The 20,698-nt window shown below is 54.7% G+C and overlaps 3 protein-coding genes across 9 annotated transcripts in view; 2 read left to right on the plus strand and 1 right to left on the minus strand.

Moving 5' to 3' along the window:
- The window catches only part of ARHGEF40 (Rho guanine nucleotide exchange factor 40), a 20,553-nt gene extending 13,350 nt beyond the window's left edge, over positions 1-7,203 (plus strand). For 2 of the 5 annotated variants that reach the window (XM_023540642.2, XM_023540643.2), the window contains 9 exons: positions 488-703; positions 1,424-1,594; positions 2,385-2,562; positions 3,557-3,661; positions 3,884-4,027; positions 4,529-4,659; positions 4,823-4,963; positions 5,055-5,101; positions 5,242-5,786. In XM_023540642.2, coding sequence (XP_023396410.2) covers positions 488-703; positions 1,424-1,594; positions 2,385-2,562; positions 3,557-3,661; positions 3,884-4,027; positions 4,529-4,659; positions 4,823-4,963; positions 5,055-5,096 — 1,128 coding nt within the window. In that variant the 3' untranslated portion in view covers positions 5,097-5,101; positions 5,242-5,786. Of the gene's footprint in view, positions 1-487; positions 704-1,423; positions 1,595-2,384; positions 2,563-3,556; positions 3,662-3,883; positions 4,028-4,528; positions 4,660-4,822; positions 4,964-5,054; positions 5,102-5,241; positions 5,787-7,146 lie in introns of those variants that run through there. The other 3 variants (XM_064292268.1, XM_010600991.3, XM_023540644.2) reach the window with 3 other exon arrangements.
- On the minus strand, positions 6,513-14,708 carry ZNF219 (zinc finger protein 219). Of its 3 annotated transcripts, XM_064292270.1 has the most exons (5): positions 14,668-14,708; positions 9,979-10,070; positions 8,328-9,717; positions 7,879-8,010; positions 6,513-7,574 (listed from the first exon to the last, which is right to left on the minus strand). In XM_064292270.1, the coding sequence occupies exons 2-5, from the start codon at positions 9,982-9,984 to the stop codon at positions 6,970-6,972; spliced, it is 2,133 nt and encodes a 710-aa protein (XP_064148340.1). In that variant the 5' UTR covers positions 9,985-10,070; positions 14,668-14,708; the 3' UTR covers positions 6,513-6,969. The 3 variants fall into 3 exon arrangements, with proteins under 3 accessions (XP_064148340.1, XP_064148339.1, XP_023396413.2); XM_064292269.1 differs by having other exon boundaries at positions 8,328-10,070; XM_023540645.2 differs by lacking the exon at positions 14,668-14,708 and having other exon boundaries at positions 8,328-14,278.
- A 268-nt stretch (positions 14,709-14,976) lies between these two features.
- Positions 14,977-20,285, plus strand: TMEM253 (transmembrane protein 253). The gene is made up of 6 exons (XM_023540641.2): positions 14,977-17,590; positions 17,975-18,085; positions 18,171-18,227; positions 18,525-18,635; positions 18,754-18,900; positions 19,262-20,285. The coding sequence occupies exons 1-6, from the start codon at positions 17,483-17,485 to the stop codon at positions 19,340-19,342; spliced, it is 615 nt and encodes a 204-aa protein (XP_023396409.1). The 5' UTR covers positions 14,977-17,482; the 3' UTR covers positions 19,343-20,285.
- The last annotated feature ends 413 nt before the right edge of the window (positions 20,286-20,698 follow it).

A 20,698-nucleotide genomic window follows, 5' to 3' on the forward strand; every position in this document is an offset into this window, starting at 1 on the left:
TCAAGATGTAGAGGATGACTCAATCTCCTGCAGGCTCCCCCCCTCCGCCCGCCCGCTTTCTTTCCCAGGGGCAGGTTTTTGGACTTAGCTTTCGGAGTATCTAGACATTGCCATGAGTCGGAATCGACTTGAGGGCAACTAACAACAACAAGGCTTCATCTAAAAGGAGTGTGGGTTGGACAAGTGATTTCCAATCCACTGCTAACCTGAAGGTTGGCAGTTGGAATCTACCCAGTGGCTTCACGGAAGAAAGGCCTGGCAAACTGCTTTCATAAAGATTACAGCCAAGGAAACCCTATGGAGCAATTCTGCTCTGTAACACATGGGGTCTTCATGAGTTGAGGCCAATTTCATGGCAGCCAACAACAACAACAGGCTTCCTCTACATCCAAAAGCCTGGAGGGCTACCTACCTCCCTCCCCCAGAGCTTGGCCTGCACCAGCTCCAGCCCCTCCCTTCATCCTTGTTTGTCTCCTCCCCGACCTAGGGCTCCATGGAGGGTGGCCCTCACCTGCCCCGGGCCCTGCAGCAGCCCCTTGAACAGCTGGCTCGATATGTGCGGCTCCTGGAGGAGCTCCTGAGGGAGGCTGGGCCTGAGCTGAGTTCTGAGCGCCAGGCCCTTGGGGCTGCCGTGCAGCTGCTCCAGGAACAAGAAGCCCGTGGCAGAGACCTGCTGGCCGTGGAGGCGGTGCGTGGTTGCGAGGTGAGGCCGTAGCTCCAATCACTCCTACTTAAACAGCCTAGCCCTATGGCCTCACAAGCAGTGTGTGCTGGTGACAAGAGAACCAGACTCAAGGTCAGAGGTCCCTAGGCTCTAATTTCTAATCAGCTGCATGGCCTGGGCTAAGTCACTGAATTTCACTGGGCCTCAGTTTCCTTGTCTGTAAATAAAGAAGCTGTGTCCTGCCTGACTTGAAAGTCCATAATCCTACCTCTGCCTTGTGCCCTCTGACTCCTTTTCTAATTCTTGTATTTCCCTGTCTACCCTGCACCTCCTCCTGCATCTCAACATCTACCACGTACTATGTTCTCCTCTACCTAGTCCCTTCTCCAGCCCTAACAGGCTTAATGCCACTTGGAATCCTACCTTCCTACCTCCTCTGGGATAGACCTTTTTCCCTTCAATTTTTTGCTGCTTCTCTTCCTGGGGCAAAGTGATGCTTCAGTTCCTGACATGCAAAGCCTCCCCTTGGGGGTCTGGAAACCTGACTGTGCACTGCACCTTCTCATCTTCAGAGGCAGGGCTGTGCTGCTAGGCCAGCTGTGCTGGGCATGGTGACCAGGGGATGGATTCTAGGTGGATCAGGCCTCCCTGATCTCCTGATTCTGCCTGAGAACCAGTGCAGATTATAAATCCTGTTTCTACTTCCCACAAAACAGGAAGGGCTCCAGGGCCAATGTCCTTTCCTTTTTCTTTCCCCAGATAGATTTGAAGGAGCAGGGACAACTCCTACATCGGGACCCCTTCACTGTCATCTGTGGTAGAAAGAAATGCCTTCGCCACGTCTTCCTCTTTGAGCATCTTCTCCTCTTCAGCAAGCTCAAGGGTGCTGAGGGAGGATCGGAGACCTTTGTTTACAAGCAGTGCTTTAAGGTACAACACCTGGAGTGGGGGAGGTGAGTCATGCTCTTCTTGAGAACTTAAGGAGCTCTGGAAACTCAACCCCAGCCCAGGTCCAGAGTCTGCATCATCCGGAAACAGGCTTTGACCTGTAGTCAACCATCAGATCAGGGTGTCAGGGGCTGATGGGTGTCCCTGTCACTCATCCACCCCAGAGGGTTTTCTTTGTTGTTCAAGCAGGAAACTCATTAGAATGGAGAAGGACCCTTCCCATTAAGAGCACACACGTCTTTTGAGCTAGAGGCAGTTCCTGGGAGATAGGGAGAAAGGACACTATAGATGTAGCTTAACTTGACTGAACTGAAGGACCCAGGAAGAGGGGCAGGAAGGCCCTGCCTTATGGAAACTGCCTTGGTATCCTGACAAACATCCATAGCAACCTGTGGTCCTGGGTCAGGCAGTGTGGAATGATTCTAAGAGTTTCTAGACTTTGTACCCCTACCTTAGATCCAGCTCTTTAGGAGGGAGGCTCTATAGTACAGAAGAAAAGGCCTAGGTTTGTGATTACACAGACATGGATTCAAATCCTAACTCTCTCTGATAAGCTATAATAAGCACTTGGGCAAGTTGCTTCATGTCTCTGGGCCCCATACTCCTTCTGTAAATTAGGCTTGTTATGAAGACTAAATGTAGAGCACTTGGCATGTGGTAGGTGTTGAGTAAGTGTTTACTGAATACCTTCCAGATGCCAGGCACTGGGCTAAGTGTAGTCCTTGCCCAGGATGCACTGCATCTTCACCCAGTCCCATCTGCTCTTCCTCAGACCGCTGACATGGGGCTGACAGAGAACATCGGGGACAGCGGACTCTGCTTTGAGCTGTGGTTTCGGCGGCGTCGGGCCCGAGAGGCATACACTCTGCAGGCAGCCTCACCAGAGATCAAACTCAAGTGGACAAGTTCTATTGCTCAGCTGCTATGGAGACAGGCAGCCCACAACAAGGGTACTGGGCAGAGCCAGGGGAGGGTGTGCTTGGAGCCAGGGCTATGGCAGAAGGCTATCGGCAGAGTGTGGAGATCACTTGGGAAAACAGGGTGTAGGATGAACAAAGAAGAATGACTTATGAAAAGATTCAAGATCTGACTTGAGAAATTGCCAAGACAGAAATTAGTCTAAGGTGTGCCAAAAGGGAAGAGAAAGCAAGCACATTTTAGGGAAGCAAGAGCAAAATGGCTAGGCAAAAGAAGGCAAGAGACTGCTCAATGGACTTGAGTTCGAGAATTGGCACCATTTACTTGCTGTGTAGCCTGGACTAGGTTTATTTTTGTTTTATTTTGCTGGTTTTTGGTTTTCATTTCGTTCTGATTTCTCGGAACCTCATTCCACCCTTCTGAAAAATGGAAATAGTAGTATTTACATCTTAGCACGATAAATCAAAACCAAACTTGTTGCCATCAAGTCGTCTCTGACTCACTAATAGTGACCCCATAGGACAGAGTAGAACTGCCCCATAGGGTTTTCCAAGGCTGTAATCTTTACAGAAGCAGCCTGCCACATCTTTCTCCTTGGGAGTGGCTGCTGGGTTCGAATCTCCAACCTTTTGGTTAGCAGACACCGGGACTCAATAGCGAGGATTAAATAAGGTGATACATATATGGAAGCGCTTTGCAAATTATAAAGGCGGGTAGAAATGCGAGTTTTGCTCTTAATGCCCAAGATAACGGGAAGAAGGTGGATATTAGAAGAGGCGTTGGGTGCTGGGATGTCAAAGGAGCAGGAGGCAACATATAAGAGAGACAGATGCCTAGAGAGGAAGTCAAAAACCACCATCACCATCCACATCGTGATAGTCAATGGGAAGAGTAACAAGAGACTCCAGAGCAATGAAAGGGAAGAACAAGAGCTGGGAAGGGGCCAAAAGAAGGGTCAACTGTGACAGTGCTAGGGCAGGAACAGAGCGGGCAGAGGAGGTTGGTGACCAGGTTTCTGTTCCTCAGAGCTCCGAGTGCAGCAGATGGTCTCCATGGGCATTGGGAATAAACCCTTCCTGGACATCAAAGCCCTTGGGGAGCGGACGTTGAGTGCCCTGCTCACTGGAAGAGGTGAGGGCCAGAGTGCTGGGGGCAGCCCCCGAAGTCAAGATTTTGAGAATGAGGGCACAATGGGAGGCATGGAAGAGTGAGGAAGGGTGAAGAGTGGGCATCTCCTCCCAGAAACTATGGGACTAACTGGGAGGCCCTCTGTGAGACTGAGGGTCCTTCCAGGGAGCCAAGAGGGCTTTCCCACACCAGCACCCCACCCTCCCCCACTCCCACTCTCTGCAGCTGCCCGAACCCGGGCCTCCGTGGCCGTGTCATCTTTTGAGCATGCCGGCCCCTCCCTTCCCGGCCTCTCACCGGGAGCCTGCTCCCTGCCTGCCCGCGTCGAGGAGGAGGCCTGGGATCTGGACGTCAAGCAAATTTCCCTGGGTGAGGCACCTCTCGGGGTGGCTCCCAACAGCTGGGTCAACGTGATGATGTTCAGGCTGCTTGCTGCTGAGCAATTCCTCTTTCTAGCCAAGTAGCCCAGTTGCCATGGCAACTGTGTACAGCTTCCCCATTGCTAAAAGAGTCTTCCATCTGGTTGCTAGGGTGATGCTTACAGCAGCCTGTTGCTAAGAAGCACTTCCTCTGTACCTCTCTCTAGCTCTCCTTGAGTTTCCATGGAAACTGCCTCAGCTTCCTGTTGTACCCTCCTGGTTCACCACGGCAATCTTTATAGTTTCCTGTTGCTTCTTCCCTGGTTGCTCTAATGATGCTGCTGACAATTTCCTGCCTCTTGGTAGGGGGGCTCTCTTGCAACTGGATTGCTATGGTAACTCACAGCTTCCTGTTGCTATGGAACTTTTTCTTCCCTGATGGAGCAGCGTGGTTGCTTAAGGTAATCTGGAAGGCTTTTATGTTCTGCTCTCACCCAAGCTTCCCCTCCAGCCCCAGAAACACTTGACTCTTCTGGAGATGTGTCCCCAGGACCAAGAAACAGCCCCAGCCAGCAACCCCCCCACCCTGGGAGCAGCACTCCCACCCTGGCCAGTGGAGGGATCTTAGGGCTATCCCGGCAAGTAAGTCCATAGGGCTGGGAACGGGGTGATGTCTTTGGCCACTTTCTGGGTGGTCTCTTCTGATCATTGAACCTATTGGGGTGGGGGAGGCAGCAATCCTGTGCTCCTAGCTGAGGCCACAGATTGGATATATTGTCTAGCCTGCCTCTCTCCATTCCCCCAGGCCCAGCTGGGAGGCATCAAGGTCGGAGCTGTAAAGGAATTTTTAATAAGGAGCATACTGGGTAGAAAGGGAAGAATGCCAAGGGCCTGGTTTGGACTTGGGTTAAATCAGCAAGATTCAGGAATCTTGGAGAGAAGAGAGGTGAATTGACATGCTTGGGAGAGAAAGACGGGGAATATGGGGAAGAGGTCACTTTTTTCCTTTAAATTCACTGCAGCTTCTCTCTCCACAGAGTCATGCCCGAGCCCTGAGTGACCCCACCACCCCGCTGTGACCTGGGTGAGTCACTCTCCCCTTTCTACCACCCCAACACTCCTTTCCTTCTGCATGTACCTTCCTTCCTCCCCCAGTTGCTTGGCAGTCAGCTTCCTCCCTCTCCCAACCCATCTTCCTCTTCTCCCCTGACTTCTGTCTTGCAGAGAAGGTCCAGAATGGTGCCCATTGCCGCAGCCCCTCCTCTCAGCACATTTTGGTCTGGGATGGTGGTGGGACATAACGGAGACTGGGAGAGCATTGAACTCCTTCCCTCTGCTTCTTGGACACAGAGGTGGTCAAAGGACCAGTGCGTTACTCTCCTACTGCTGTCTCTAGCTCTCCCAGCCTGGTGCCTTCTCCTGCTGGAACTAGAGTGGATGCATTTGCTTGACTTCATACCCTAGAGGCCAGGAAATGATCCCTCTTCCAGTCCTTCCCCATCTTGGGCCGCTGCCTACCCCCAGGGCACTGCGCCCAATCTAGCCTTCCTCTGCCAGTCTGCCTTCTCCCCTTCTTACCCTCTGACTCTCCCTGAGAAAATTCATCTCTACCAGGGCAACTGGAGTTCCTGGTGACTCTGTTATGGGGTGTGTCAGAGGAAAAGGAACTATGCAAACCATTATAGGAGGGTGGGGCGGGGGATGAAGGCTTTATATATGTAATTACTGTTATTATAGTACTATTGTTATATTAAATGTATTTACTCACACTTTGCCTCCCAGGAGCTACAGCAGTCCTCTGGATTCAGGTGACACTACTAACTTGAGCACTTCCCCTCACCCAGCCGTTAACTTGTTGTTAGTTGCCGTTGAGTCAATTTTGATTCACAGAGACCACATGTGTGCAGGGTAGAACTGCTCCATAGGGTTTTCATGGCTGTGACCTTTTAGAGGCAGATAGTCGCCAGACCTGTCTTCCAAGGCACCTCTGGGTGGGTTCAAACAGCCAACCTTTTGGCTAGTAATAGTCTACTGCTTAACCATCTGCGCTATCCAGGGACCTTAACCATTAACAAACACAGAAAATATAGCCAAGGCTGCAAGGTACCTTCTACCCTTTACTGGCCCAAAGCTGACTGAGCATGAGCTCTGGAGAACATGCCTCCTTCCAGTGGCTCCCAGAGGCTCAATGCATTCTTTGAAGCTCTTCCTCCCACACTACCACCCACTTCTGGAGGCTGAGCTGGTCACAGACAAGCTGGGACCCAGCAGTCCAGGAGCTTTCAAAATGAGGTCTTCAGGCCACTGCACATGAGAAGCTCCTAGGCTACTTGTTAAATGCTAATTTCTGGGCCCCACCTCCGAGCTACTGAATCCGAGGCCTGGGGGTAAAGCCCAAGATTCTGCATTCTTATCAAATTCTCTGGGTGACTACTTCCTGGGCAGAAGAGCCCAAGGAGGGAGACAGGACATAGGCAGACAGACACAGTGCCCTGTGCCTCAAGACACCTGTTTATTGGGGACACGACTCTGCGACAGGGATGACAGGGATCGTACCAAAAATAGCAACGTCTACAGGGCCCCTGATGGGGCTAGAAGGGTACAGGGCCCCCCACCCCCACCCCTTGTACAAAAATAAACTTTCACGCCTATGGACCAGCAAAGACTGGCAGAGCAGCTCCTCTACAGGGCCGCGATTCTCTCTGCCAATCCTGGGACCCCATTCTTTGACCCTCGCCCCTGCCACTTCTAAGGCACTGTGACTCTCCTCTGGGATGGGTGGGTACCTCCCACCCACCCTCCTACGCCCGCTGCCCCTCCACCTCTGGTCCGCCTGGGGCTGGGATATGGGTCCCGCGCTGCCCCCTGCTGGCTGTCCTATCCAACTACCCCTAGTGCTCCACCGCTCCGGCGGGGAAAGCTCACTAAGCTAATGGCCCCTAAGAGGGCTCCCTACCGTTCTTGCCCCCCCAGCCCGGCCTCTCCCGATCTTGACAGCCCGGGGCCCTCCTCCCCTTCCTCAGGAGGACTGGGAGGGGTCTCCCCTGAGGGTGCTCGAGCATAGGGTGGGGACGCTTCAGCCTGGGGCGGCCGGCGGCCCCGAGCCCGACGGCTGTGATGCACTTGCAGGTGCAAGGCCATGAGCTCAGGGGCTCCGGTGGCGAAGGGGCAGAAGAGGCAGCGATGGAGGGCGCCCCCAGGCCCGGCCTCGCCTCCTGGCCCCGCCCGCAGGGACAGGTCCAGGGGCTCAGCCTCACCGCCTCGCCCGTTGCGAAGGGTCCTCCCGGGGCTGGCCGGCTTCCGACGCGACCCTGGCACGGCACAGCTTGAAGGAGGCCGGGGGCTCGCCGCGCCCTCCACCCAGGTCGCAGGCTGCGGAGCCACTTTGGCTCCAGAAGACAGGGCCGAACCCCGCTGGCAAGAGGGCGGCGGCTCCGGCGGTGGTCCGGGGCCTGCTCCGCTTCTCTGCTCCCGGTGGTGGCGCTGCAGGTGATATTTGAGCGAGCCGGACTGGGTGCCCGCATAGTCGCAGTGTGGACACTTGTAGGGGCGTTCGCCTGGGGAGAGGGGTGAGATGGGGGTCACTGGGTTAGGAGGATCACTGCACACCTCCAGCACATTACGCTCGACTTAGATGCCTCATCCTCAGAACCAGGAAAAAATGCCGCCTTTCCCGCCTCTTCTGATAAAATGAAGAAGCGGTTCCCAGTGATCTCATCTGGCCAGCCCGAGGACTGCTGAACATCATTTCACGGCGTTTTCCGTAGGCCCTTCCTTCCGGAGCCCCTTGGCTTTTCCTTCCGCGCTCTAGCTTTCCCTCCCTTCACCTCATCCTCCCCGCCACCGTGGCTGTCCCCTCACCTGTGTGCACTCGCAGATGCACTTTGAGGTGATGCGCTGAGCGGAAAGATTTTCCGCAGAAGGGACAATCCTTGCCGGTGGCTCCCCGGCCCCCTTCCGGCCGAGTCCCTCCAACCAACAGCCCGTTCTCTTCTGCAATACACAGGTCAAGGGCAAGTCAGACGGCGCCTGCGCTCTGTTCCTGGCAGGGCCATGCGCCCCGACTCCCACCCCATAGGACTGCTTCTCTTCGGGGGGCCTGGGGGAAGCAGCTGGGTTTGGGGGAACTTGAGCGGTTGGATTTGCTGTGAGTGCAGAGTTGGTGCCCTCAGAAGGTGACAAAGCCTCCAGGAAGGAAAAAACAACAAAGGCAGGAGAAATTAAAAAAACAAAAACAAAACCAGGCCCTTTTAAAAAAGTACGGGAGGGAAGTGGTGGCTTCGGAGTCGGCTGAGGGCACGGGTACATACCCTGCGTGACCGTCGATCTTGCCTGGGCCCCCGCTGCAGGCGCAGAGTGCCCCGGCCCCTCGCCTGGGCGCGGGTGCAGCGAAGCCAGAGGGCCCAGCGCCCTGCTCCGAGCCCAGGTCTCCTCCTCTGCCTCCACCACCTCCTCTTCTTCATCCGGCTCCTCTGTTCGGTGCCGGCGAGCCCGGGCGGGGAGAGCGGAGGGCAGAGGGCGGAAGCCTCCAAAGCTGCGGCCGGGCCCAGACTCAGCGCCCTCGCCGTTGGGCCGGGCCTCGCCAGCTCGCAGGCTCAGGTAGCCCAGGAGGCTCGGGGGCTCGCGGCGCTCAGCCGGGGCGGGTGCCGGGGCCAAGAGGAGCGCGGGGCCCAGCGGCTCATAGGCCAGCAGACCCAGGTCAGGAGGCTGGGGGGCCCGGGTAGGCCCTGAGCCAGGCCCCGGGGCACGCAGTGGGCCCAGCTTGCTGGCGTGCACCTTCATGTGGTTCTTTAGGAACCAGGGCTCCTTGAAGCAGCGGCCACACACGGGACACGCATGATCAAAGGAAGCCTTGTGCTTGCGCATGTGGCCCTTGAGAAACCAGGACTGCGTAAAGCTCTGGCCGCACACTTGGCAGCGGAACTCCGGAGGCGCCGGGGGCTCCTCGGGAGCGGCAGGAGCCGGGTCGGCTGTTGTCTCGGGCTCAGGGACCGACTTGGGTTCCGGCTCGGGTGGAGGCTGAGGCTGGGGGGCAGCGGAGGTGGCCGCCAGGGGGCGCTCGGCAGCCCCATGGGCTGTCAAGCTGTGGTGCAGCAGCTCCTCCTCCTGGCTGGAGCCGAAACTACACAGGCTGCACTTCCAAGGCCTGTGCAGGATGTGCAGGTGACGTTCGCGCTCCGCCGCGGTGCGAAACTTGCCTTTGCAGAAGGGGCAACGGAAGGCGGACGACGCAGTAGACTGGGGCCGCGCCAAGCCCTCAGTGGCGGAGGTGGCCTGCACACCTCCTGAGCCCCGGGCTCTCCCCAGCCGGGCCTCGCGCAGTAACGCGCGCTCCTCCAATTCTAGCAGCAGGCGTGCGGCGGGGCTACGCGGGCGCTCAGGCTGGTGCGTGCGCAGATGCGAGCGCAGCAGAGCCCGCTGCGCTGCGCGGTGGCCACAGTGCGGGCACTGGAAGGCCTGGGCGCCAGGGTGCGCCCGCAAGTGCAGCGCCAGGATGGAGTTGAAGCGGAAGCGCTTCCCGCATACAGGGCAAGGGAAGCGCCTGTCGCCTGCACGACTTTCAGACCAGGCCACCGCGCCCATCCCGGGCGACACCGCGCTCAAGCCTGGCCCGTTGGAATAGCGCTGCAGATCCAGCTCGCCGTCGAAGGCCGGCGGCGACGGCGCTAAGTGGCCGCCCGGGGCGCGGGGACGTGAGCCCTGTGGAGAAAGGTGCAAGTAGAGCAAGGGATGGAGAAGGGCCAACTGTGGGTGAAGCAAGGGCATCGAGGGCTGGAAGAACCCCAGGGAGGGTGAGTTGGGGCCTGAAACAGAAATACCGATGCCCCTTCCACTCACCTCGGGGAAATTGAGGGTTGGATGGGAATTGAGATGCTGGGGACAAGGAGATAGCTTCCAATACTAGGAGGCGAGACAGGTAGGGAGGGGAGGGAGTACAGTAGAGCCCAGAGCTTCACTCACCTCCATTGACCCCCTTCACATTCTTTGGTTCTGGGGAGTGCAGGGAAGAGGAGGAGGAAAAGCTGCTAGTGAAGGCAACAGGTGCTGAGGAGCTAAAGCAAGAGAGACAGATTTGGAGGAAAAGATGAACCCTGATATTCAGCAGTGGAGTCACCCTTAACCCCAGACTTCCACCCTCTATTCCGGAAAGCTGCCCCTTCTCCCTCCTTGCATCCTGAAGCACCCAAGGGGCCTGCAGTCCTCAAAAACTGTACCCTTTATTTGCCAAGCCCACAAGGCTCCCTGATAGCCCTGATTTGTTCCCCCAAATTATACTTTCAAAATGGCCAGTCCAGAACTACCACCACCACCACCCCATGACCTTTCGGGGATGGGGGGGAACCATCACAGCATAACCTCATCTCATTGAGGCTGGGCTGTGCAGTGTGATGAGCAGATGAGGTGGACTTGCCGTGCTCCCCAATTATCCAAGTGGGACCAGTTGCTTCCAGACCCCTAGCCAACCCATCCAGCCAAACACCCTTCCAGGCTTCACAGTCCTTCCTTCTGCCCTTTACCCTGTCTTTCCCCCTCACTCTCCCTCCCTCCGCCTGGATTCCTGATCCATTCATTTCCATTCATTACAGAGACTCATTCATGCATGGGAGAGAAACACCTCCCAGCAGCAGAGAGTCTGGAGACAGAGGGGGAGGGGCATGAAGGGGGAGAGAGCCAGAGGGAGAGGGGGTGAAGAGAGAGTTGGGGGAGGAATGGAAGTTAAGGGGCGCTGCTGGCCTCAGGAAGGGGTTAAAAACTGCAAATACCAGACAGGATTCATCCCCTTGTTTCAAACCTTGGAGCCTGCAGTTTGATGGGGCATCTCAGCCCCTTTGTCCAGGGCTGTTCCGAAGCAGGCTTTCCTCCTCTCTGCAGGGGAGAGGCTCCCTCACACAAGAGGAGGATTACACAGGCTCTGAGCTCAAGAGGCTGGAGTGAGGGATGGGGGGCGGGGCTGGGCCATCTGCACAGATAGGGGCTCAGCACATGCTCTGAGTAGGAAGGGGTTAAAATTCTCCAGGCTAAAATTCCCTAGGCCTGGGATATGCAGAGCTCCAGTGCTGGGAAAGGAGCAGAGCAATGAGAGAAAAAGGATTGGGGGGGGCTCCCCTGATTCTAGACTTCAGAGGAGGTCAGCATTAGGACTTAGAAGCAATCCCAGAGTTAAGATTTATAGAAAAAGGCCTGGGAGGATAACCAGTCTACCTTCCTGTTGACATATAGAATTGTATCTGGTCAAGGCCAGACAAACAAGGGCCTAACCTATTTTTTTCCCCTGAGATAGGAAGGATATTTGAGATATAAAGAACTTCCTTACAATAGGCATTATGAAACTGAAATGGGTTACTGAGAAAGAAAAGGACTCAAGTATTACTTTGCTTAAGGATCTTTAATAGAAGAGAACTGGGCCAGGAGTCAGCCCTGCTTATCAGTAGAGAGAGAAGGCTCTAGAAGTCCAAGGCTTCTTTAATTTTTGACATTTAGTAGATGCGGTAAGAGTCCATGAAGGGGCATGTATCTGTTACACGTGGGATCTGGGCTATGAGAGTTTTATTAACAGGAGATTAACAAAGTGTCCTTGGCCTAGGTTACTAAATGACCTCTGTAGCCACAAATGTGTGCATTTCTGTAGCTCCAAATTAGGACAGCCAACTTCATCCTCTGTATCCTCCAAATAAACCCCTTTCCTGAAACCAAAAAGCCTAGATGGGCTTACTAAGTGGTGTGATGAAAGATGAACTAGAATAGGGCTGAGGGGTACAAGGCTATTGTGGGCCCAGCTTGACCATTAATAACCCTGCACCCTTAAGTAAACCCCTTAGCCTCCCAGTTTCCTCTCTGTAAAATAAGGGAGTGGGCTAGTTTATGCTCATGTTTCCTTCCAGTTCAAAAGTTTTGTGGTTCTAAGTCACAGGGCTCCTTTTGGACTCCAGAGGCATTAAAATGAATGGCCACCCCTTCAGTACCATGGAGAGTGCAGTGGGCTACCAGAGGATCCACTTTGGCCACCTCAGTACCATAGATAGAGCTGTGAAGTGCTAGAAGGGCCATACTTGTCATTTTAGCACCACAGATAAGGCACTGAGAGAAGCTTTTTTTTTTTAATTCCTTTCTGAGAACCATAGAAAAAAGCAGTGGTACCAGAGGGATTATTTTGGCCTTTTGAATGTCACTGAAAATAGGCAGATGTAATAGAAAATAGATGTAACTAGAAGAATTTTAATTAGCTATAAGGAGTGTCCTGACAGTTACAGTTTGTACATCCTGGAATGAGTTACTGAGGAATCATATTTGGGTCCATCACATTCTGTTGCTCTCCTGGGGATTCCCGGAACATCCTGGTGTACAGCCAATCTGGTATATTCAGAAGAAGCAGATGGCAGTTGGGGGGGTGGGGGGGGTAGTGAGGCTGGGAATACTGCATGGTCATAGCTGACTAACCTATGGGCACATACTCTGATTCCGAGAAGATTCTTGGGCCCCTAAAACTGCCGGTAAGATAGCATGCAAAATACCTTATGGGAAGCTGGCCTTTCATCAAAGGCTAGAAGAGTAAGAACAGGGCAAAGCTCCCCCCCTCCCCAGTCAAAAACAAAACAAAAACAAAAAACTGGCTATGAACAGTTTCCAGGGTGAAAATATACTGATATACAGGAACGCCCAAAATGAAGCTGAATTATTCCTCAGCAGGGAAAGTTTCCCCAGATGGTGACCTAAAACTAACAGAACCCACTAAAAGGCCCTCATAGGCCCAGTCAAGATCTCCTGGATCATTTCCGCACCTGTTCCCCGGTGCCAGATTCCATGGGTTTTTCTCTATAGGAGAAAGCACTGACAGGGCCTGGGATTCTTTGAAATGGCCTGGAACCTAGGTCATGCGTGTATTGTCTGTGGGCAACTGTCACAGATTCTCCTGGTCAGGCCTTAAACACCATCCACAAGAATTCACCAGACAGAGCACTGACCTACTTTCCACCCCACCCAGAATTAGGGGTTATCTTGCCCTTATTTGGGTTCTATAGGAATGCAGGGCCAGGGATAGGGATCAGAAATCTTTCCAAAACAAAAGGCCAGTTTACAAATTTTTATGTGCTAGGCAATCTGGTAAGGGAGGCGGTGGGGTGTGGACCATCAAACCTTACTGAGTAGGGAAGAATGGAAGGGTTGGTGAGAAGACTCTCAGAAACAGCAGGGACAAATACATAGAAGCATCTGCTAACTGGAGGATGAAATTGTCCTTCAAGATATGTGGCTCAAATGGTTTCAGGGTCAGAGTGTAAGGGGTGAGGGTTCAGGACTTCAGGGGCCTAGTTGTTTCTGGCCTGTTTCTGATCATCTCTAATGCTTGATGCTTTCCCTCTGTAGAGAATCCCACCTCCCAAGTCAGCTTTAGGAACAATGATGACTTAAGACTGCAATAGATGGGGTTATAAGGGAATGGGGCTTCTTAGGTGGTCTAGAGTCAAGACCACCTTCATCACACAGACATGCCAATAGTTCAGTTTTATCAGTTTTATTTATGTTCTCCATTGCCCTCTGAACCTCACTGCTCAGATAGTTTCTCCAAACCCAACCCACCCCACAACTTGCCCACCCTTCACACTGATTCTTGGTGAAGCCTCCTTCCCCCATCCTCACTGTCTTGAGTTGGAGGCAGGGGATCTCTCACAGACTGCAAACGTACAGAAGGAGGAAAAGAGGAAGGTACACCTGCTCACCTGCTGCCACCCACCATGGTGAATCCTATCCCAGAGGCATGTCCCAACTTGACCCCTCTTCTGAAAGTTCTAGAGAACTTGGATTTAAGGGAAGGGGCATGTAGCCAGCCCTAAGTCCCCTTAACTGAAGCTAACCCTAGCGAGGTCACAGTCTTGGCACCTATGACTGGGGGTAAGCAGGAGAGACTGGGAAAATCCCCCTCCCAGAAGGAGGTTGGCAAGTACGGTAGGACCCGTGATCCGGGCACAAGGGGTTCTTCCAGCAGCACCCCAGACCATTCCCGGGGAGGATAAGCCAGAAGGATGACGGGGGGCAGGGTTGGGGTATTAGGAGGCCAGGGCTCAGCTACCCCTGGCCGGGAGAACAAAAGCTGAGTTGCAGCCGCCTCCGCTGCTGCCGCGGGCCGAGCTCTTTGTGACACTTTGTTTGGGACGCAGAGAGGGAAGCACTCCTCATCCTCTCCCCTCCCCCAACCCCTGCTCCTGGAGAGTTTGGGCCTCCCCCCTCCCCCACCAGCCCTACCTGGGCCGGGGGACCCTCATCCACTCTGCCTCCCGGATCAGCTGCCCAGCGTCCCCAGGCCCCTCGCGCCCTCCCTCCCGGCCCCTACAAAGGCGCCCACCCCCCTCCCTTCTGCTGGCCCTTCCCCTTCGGTGTCCGCTCTCCCAGCTCCCCCACCTGGCCCCCACCTCCCTGGGGCCCCCCACCCCCAGGTCTTCAGGCTTCTGAGGCAGCCGCCCCCACCGCGCCCCCCCAGGAGCTCTGGGCGAAGTTTGCTTGGGGCCGAGCCGGCGCCCCTCCCCCGCCCCCGCCCCCTGCACCTGCTCCGAGCCGGGCGCGCAGAGCGGCCCCCCCTCCGGGTGGGGGGGAGGGGGCCGGGGGCGGGGGCTGGATGGCTGGGGGGGGCCAGGAGTGGGGGGAGCGGCTACTCACGAGCCCCGGGCGGGCGGCGGTGGAGCGGGAGGCGGCGGCGGCGGCGGCGGCGGCGGCGGCGGCGGGCGGCGGGCCGGCGGCGCGGGCGTCAGCGTTACGTGGGGCCGGGGGAGATGCGCCGGGCCCCGGCCCCCCCGCCCCCGGCCCGGCCCCCGCCCCCTCCCCGGTCCCCCGCCCCCGGCCCTGGCCCGCATTGTGTGCGGCGGGAGGCGGCCCGGCCATTAGCATGCGGGGGGCGGCGCGGCGGGGCTGGGAGCCGCGCGGGAGCGGGAGCGGGAGCTGGGGACCCCGGGAGCCGCGAGAGGCGGCCGCCAGGGGCGGGGTGCGGGCAGTTTGGGGATGGGGGGCGCTGTCGGAGAGAGGAAGGGAGGGAGCGGGGGTGGGGCGCACAGACGATTGGAACAGGAGAGTGGAAGAGATTTTGAAAGGTCATCTCGTCCTTCCCCCAGCCTCCAAGCTGGACTGCCCCTCCCACCCTAAACCCGGACATACCAGGCAAGGAGTTGGCTCTGCCGCTCTTTCTGCCCCAACATGCACAGACTCGGGAAGTTCTTCCTGGGGTTTTATCTCAAAGCCTCTCCCTTATATTTTCTGTCTCTCTTTTGGGGGAGGAGGAGGGGCGATTAGAGAGATAGTTAATGTCTGCCGTATAAGAAACATTATTAAAGTTACTCTTCGGTCCTTTCTGTTCTTGATAAACAATTCCAGCTCCTTCCTCTTGAGTTCTATTTTCCATTCCTTAAGTCACTTTAATGGCTCTTCAATACAACAAATATTTACTGAGTTCTTACTAAGTACCAGGCACTATGCTCAGCGCTGTGGGGGATGCACAGATAAGGGGCATTGTGGTCTCCTTCCTCCAGGAGCTTGTAGTCCAGACAGGGGCTACGATCTTATAAATAGCATACTCAGATTTAATCGATATTTATTGAGTGCCTCTTCACATAGTTAATAGCATATAATCCTTACAATAACCCTCTGAAATATAACTAGTCGCCATTTAAATGTAAGGAAAATGAGGCTCAAGGAGTCTCTTTCCCCAGCCAGTCACTGGTCTGCAAGCCCAGGAATGCTCAGAGCAAGACGAATGTCTCACATTCTGGCAGGCCATCGCCACCAAATAAAATTAATGCCCGTGAAAATCGAGGAGGAAGACGTAGACACAGCAGTTTTCTGGATCCTTTTAAAATGGAATTCCCACTCCCCAGAAAAGGAAAGAGTGGGTACAATGTTCCAGTGAGGCTTGGCCCGGCACTGAGCAGGGCAGAAGTGGCTTACAAAGAAGGCCACTCGCCTCCCAGTAGTAACTCCCAGAGGTATTCTGGCTCAGTTTTCTTCTACTATCAATAATAAGAAATAATGATGATGATAATAGCTACTAACATTATTAAGCTCTTACATGCCAGGTGCTGGGCTGAGCTGGTTCATATGAATTTTCTCTTTTAATACTCAAGACAACTCTTTGAGATTGGTATTAACTGCCCTTAATAAACAAGGAAACAGAGATGAAGTAACTTGCCCAAGGACACCCACGTAGATCTGGTATTTGAACATAGGACTGGTTGCCTGCAGACCAAGACAGCCTTTCCTATCTTTGATCTATAGAGTGTATATTTGGGCCCAGCTATAAGGTCACTATGACTCAGAATTGACTCGATGGCAATGAGTTTGGGTTTTTTTTTTTTTTTTTGGCTCTGCTCCTTTCTGTAGAAATAAATGGCTCCATCTCAACTTCTGAATAAGCCCTTTAGTATACGGGCATCAGGCTCATCAGGATGACCTCATCAGTACCACTAACAGTTATTAAGCACCAGCCCTTAGTAAACAACTCTTCACACATATTATTAGTCCCCTTTTATCTGTGAAAGGTTTAAATAGGTAGAATAATAATTCTTGGATAATAATTTATCCAAGGTCACATAGCAGGCATACTAGCAGAGCTGGATTCTAGTTCAGATCTGTCTCTCTGCAAGGCACCTTCTAGCTCTCAAAAATACTAATTACTGCAATAGTGTCTTTCCCAAGACTAACCATTTTGGGTCCATCCTCTATACATCTCTAGATGCAGGTTATCACTGAGACAGAAACAATCACAGCCATAAACAGGTTTCTCCATCCACTTAGTTGGTTTCTGATGCAGAGCAAATCCTTCGAAATGGGAAGGTGGAGAAGCAGTCCCGAAAGTGAGAGGCAGGAGGCCAGAGATTTAAATCTTACCTGGTCTGGGGACAAAGCTGCAAGTGGTAATGACAGGGACCAATCCAGACAGTAATGTGGGATTTCCCTAGAGAAGAGCAAGTAATTTGAGGAGGAAGGATAGAAATGGGGGGAAATTAGGGCCCAGGGTGATGGTGTCCATCAGGATGAGGCTAGTGATCAGAAGAGGAACCCAGGGTCGGGGGAGGTGGGGGCAACAGAAAATGGAAAGAGCAAGAGGCAGGGATGGGTATTTTGTGGAATGAACTGAGGCTGGCACCAACCAGGGCCACTCCCTGGATCCTTTGGCCCTCATAGGGACCTTTGCCCCACCACACCCCAGCCCTGACAACCTGTCTTGCCAGAGCAAGTGTGTCGTATGCTCTGAGCTACCAGGCCCCTCTGGGAGCCTCAGGCCCCTGCTGGGTCCCATCCCTTCAGAGAAGCTACTTCATACTAGGTAGGTGTGAGGCCCCGGGCCTGAACCCCCTGGATACTGAAAGCAGGTAGGGGGGCAGCTGAAGGAGACATTGCTGAGTGTCCTGCCTCCTGATAGACAGGCCCCATAACTCATTTTTCCCAGCCTAGGAAGCACCCAGTTCCAGTAGTCAAAGGAGCCATGGAGGAGACAGCGGGTCAGCGAAAGTGGGAGAGATCCAGCATTCATCTGGAAAAGCTACGGCACTGGGCGAGGCACAAGCAGAGTGGGCACATCTTGGTGCTGGCGGTGAGGCCAGGCTGCCCCACCCCAGGCTCCTATATGCCCACCTGTATCCCAGTTCAATTCCACCCATGTTCAGTAAGACCCTACCATATGCCAGAAGATTTGCTAGGCTCTGAGTGGGAGGAGGGAGGAGGAAACACAGAGATAAAACAGGCAAGATCCTTAATCTCCAAACAGCTTCCATCATGTGGGGAAAATATATAGGTAAGTAACTATGACATGAGGCAGAAAAATTAAGTGATACCCCCTTCCTTCAATCCCTTGGTTGAATACCCTCTCCAACCATCCATTCATCCCAATTCCTAATCTCTGGAGGAGGCAGAGGTTGTGAGGAGAGAAGGGAATCCCTGAAGGCTCCCCCTCAACTACCGTGCCCCTGGCCCCCAGGTGAGCCAGCTCTGGCTGGCAATGGCTGTGGTGCCCTTTGCTGTCTCTGTCGCCTGCTTGAACTCTGCTTGTCACATGGCCACAGCGCTGCCCCTTGGGCCTGCAGCCTCGGTGAGACCCACCTCAAGGGAGCATGGAAGAAACAGGGGCTCCTTAATAGGGCCAGAGCTCAACCCTTGCCCTTCTCACCATTCAGGGTCTCCTCTCTGGGACTGTCACCCTTGAGCTGCGCAGAGCACCTCGCCTCTGGAAGGTGAGAGGGGAAGAGAACGCAGTACTGTCTCCCTTTTCCCCCACACAAACACACCACACACATACCCCTGAGCCCAGGAAGTAAGTGGCTCTGTAAGTGTTGACTAATCCTGTAGGCTGTGCTGTCCCTGACTGACATAAAGGCCTGAGGAGAGACAACAAGAAAGTTAAAGGGCTGACAGCCTTATTTGGTGGTGGAGATGCAGGAACAGAGTTTTGATTTCAGCTGACCGCAGGTGGGACTTGGGGTTGGAGTGAGTCCCCTGGGCTACACAGGGCTGAGCTGGCTCACTGGCAGGTGCGGGCCATGATGATATTGAATATCTTCAACCTGATCTTGGCCTTCATTGTGGTGGTGGTGGAGGTGATGAAGACAGCCTTGACACCTGCCCCAACAGCCCCCTCCCAGGTATGGCTGAATGAAGAAGGTGGGAGGATGAGGCAAGAGGAGATGGAGAGGGAAGAGGGTAGGGGCAAACATGTGCTGGGTCCCCTGCAATATCCTCAGCCCTATCTATCTGCTGCAGCTAGCCGGCTTGCTGGTGCTGGAGCTCAGCGCTGAGGCCTTCACCCTAGGGGGAGTGCTGGTCTCAGCATATGCCCTATTCCTGTTGAGCCAGAGGAAGCCAGGATGCTGCAGGAGCCAGAGTCTGCACTATGAGGAGCTGCAGGAGGTACGGGGAGCCAGCAGGGAGGCAAGCACAGGATGCACAGGAGGGGCTACCAGCTCACTTTCTCACTGTCTATCCAGATCAGTAGTACTTAAGGCAAAACAAAGAGGCAGGAGGAACATCAAGGGGTCCTAGATTGAAACTGACTGGCTTTCTGGCTCTGGACATTTCTCCCCTAATAGTGGGTAAGAGAGAATTTAGTTGGGACTAGAACGGTGGAGGAACATTAGGAAGCTACATAAATATTGGAGGAGCCATGGAAGCACAAGAAAAAAATGGAGGGGGTGGGGATTTGCTTCTGTCTGGGGTTTCTCTTTTCTCACCCCTACAGTTTGCTCCCCTCACACCTTTGTCTGGTTTTCAGGGTCTCTCTGAATTGGAAGAGGTTCCAGTTTTGGAGAATGGCCCCACGGTAGCTAGTACAGCAAACGAAACAAATAAGTGAGCTGGCAAGGGGAGGATGCTGCTGGCGCGACCGTTCTCCAGGCCCGCCTGCACCCCATTCCGCCGAGCTCAGAAGCTAGATGAGACTCCAGCGAGACGTATGTGAAGCCCGACGGAGTACCTTCAGTTTCCACTCAGAGCAGGCCCCTTTTCTTCCCTTCCTCGCTGGAAGTTATACCTGGTCCAGAGTCCTCCCCCACCTCACCGCCCTATAGACCCTGCCCTCGCAGGGCATCCCTTAGGCCAACCTTCAGTTATAGCCACTTCCTGGCTTCCATTCTCATCCTCCTTCCCCATTGGCTCCCCACTGCAGCTTCACATATGCCCTATCTCACTACTCTCTTCCGTCCACCTCTCACAATCCCTTTCACTCCAAGCGCTCGTTTCTGCACAGGCCAACTCTCCGAGTTCAACTCCTGGGGGCCTCAGATGTGCCTTCCATCCGGCCCCTTTTTACTCCAGCGGAGACTACGAGTCCCAGGATGCTCAGCTACCCCGCGGCCCGCTGGGAAATAAAGAGCCTTCCCTTCACTGTAGGGGCGCTGTGTATCTAATCATTGATGCGAGGCGCTGAAAGTCAGGGACTAATCGAAAATTTCTCCGGACGCGACCACTATCCCCGCGTGTGGGGGAACCGGGCGGGTCACCCAGCTCGGGGGCCCGCTGTCCCAATCATGGCAACCGAGAGCTGACTATGGGTCCACACCTCTCTCTCTGGCAGCTTCGGAGACAGGCGGGCGCTGGGTGCCGGCCCTCAGCGGAGGTGGGGTTTCCTAGGTGCTGTCGCTTGGGCCCCTCGCACAAGTGGCCAGGTCCAAAGTCCTGAGATTTGGAGCGCGCGCGAGATAGAGGCTGGAGATGATGAGTCAGAAGCGCAGGGCCCTTCTCGGCCTCCTCCCGCGGAGGTTGGGCGCGGATGAAGGCAGACTTGCAGGGCAGGGGGGGCGGACGGGGCGGGCCGAGGGAGGGACGTGGCGACCCGATATGAGACTTTCCCGCCTCCGCAAGCACGCATAAGTGAGGAGCGCGCGTCGCCGCCACCCTTTCTCTCCAAGGCGGGAGCCGGACTGCGCAGACTCGGACTCTTGGCAGCCCCGCCGACCTTTGATCCCAGTGGTAGTCAGGTTGCTGAAGCTCTAGGAGCTCAGTTCCCACCGTCTGTGACTTTTGCAAGTGTGTAGAGATGACAGGTTCTGGTGGGTTTGTGAAGACCCCAGGAAAATGGGAGCCCCAGTGCACTAGCGGGCAGTTCACTAGCCGCTAGAGAAATCAGAAGTTGATCAGAGGTGGAGTACTAAGAACTCACCCCAAATTCACATAGTGCCCAGGATGGGTGTACTCCCACTTATTTTTGTTC

The sequence above is a fragment of the Loxodonta africana genome, chromosome 10 (assembly GCF_030014295.1).
Source record: "Loxodonta africana isolate mLoxAfr1 chromosome 10, mLoxAfr1.hap2, whole genome shotgun sequence".
Taxonomy (NCBI): Eukaryota; Metazoa; Chordata; class Mammalia; order Proboscidea; family Elephantidae; genus Loxodonta; species Loxodonta africana.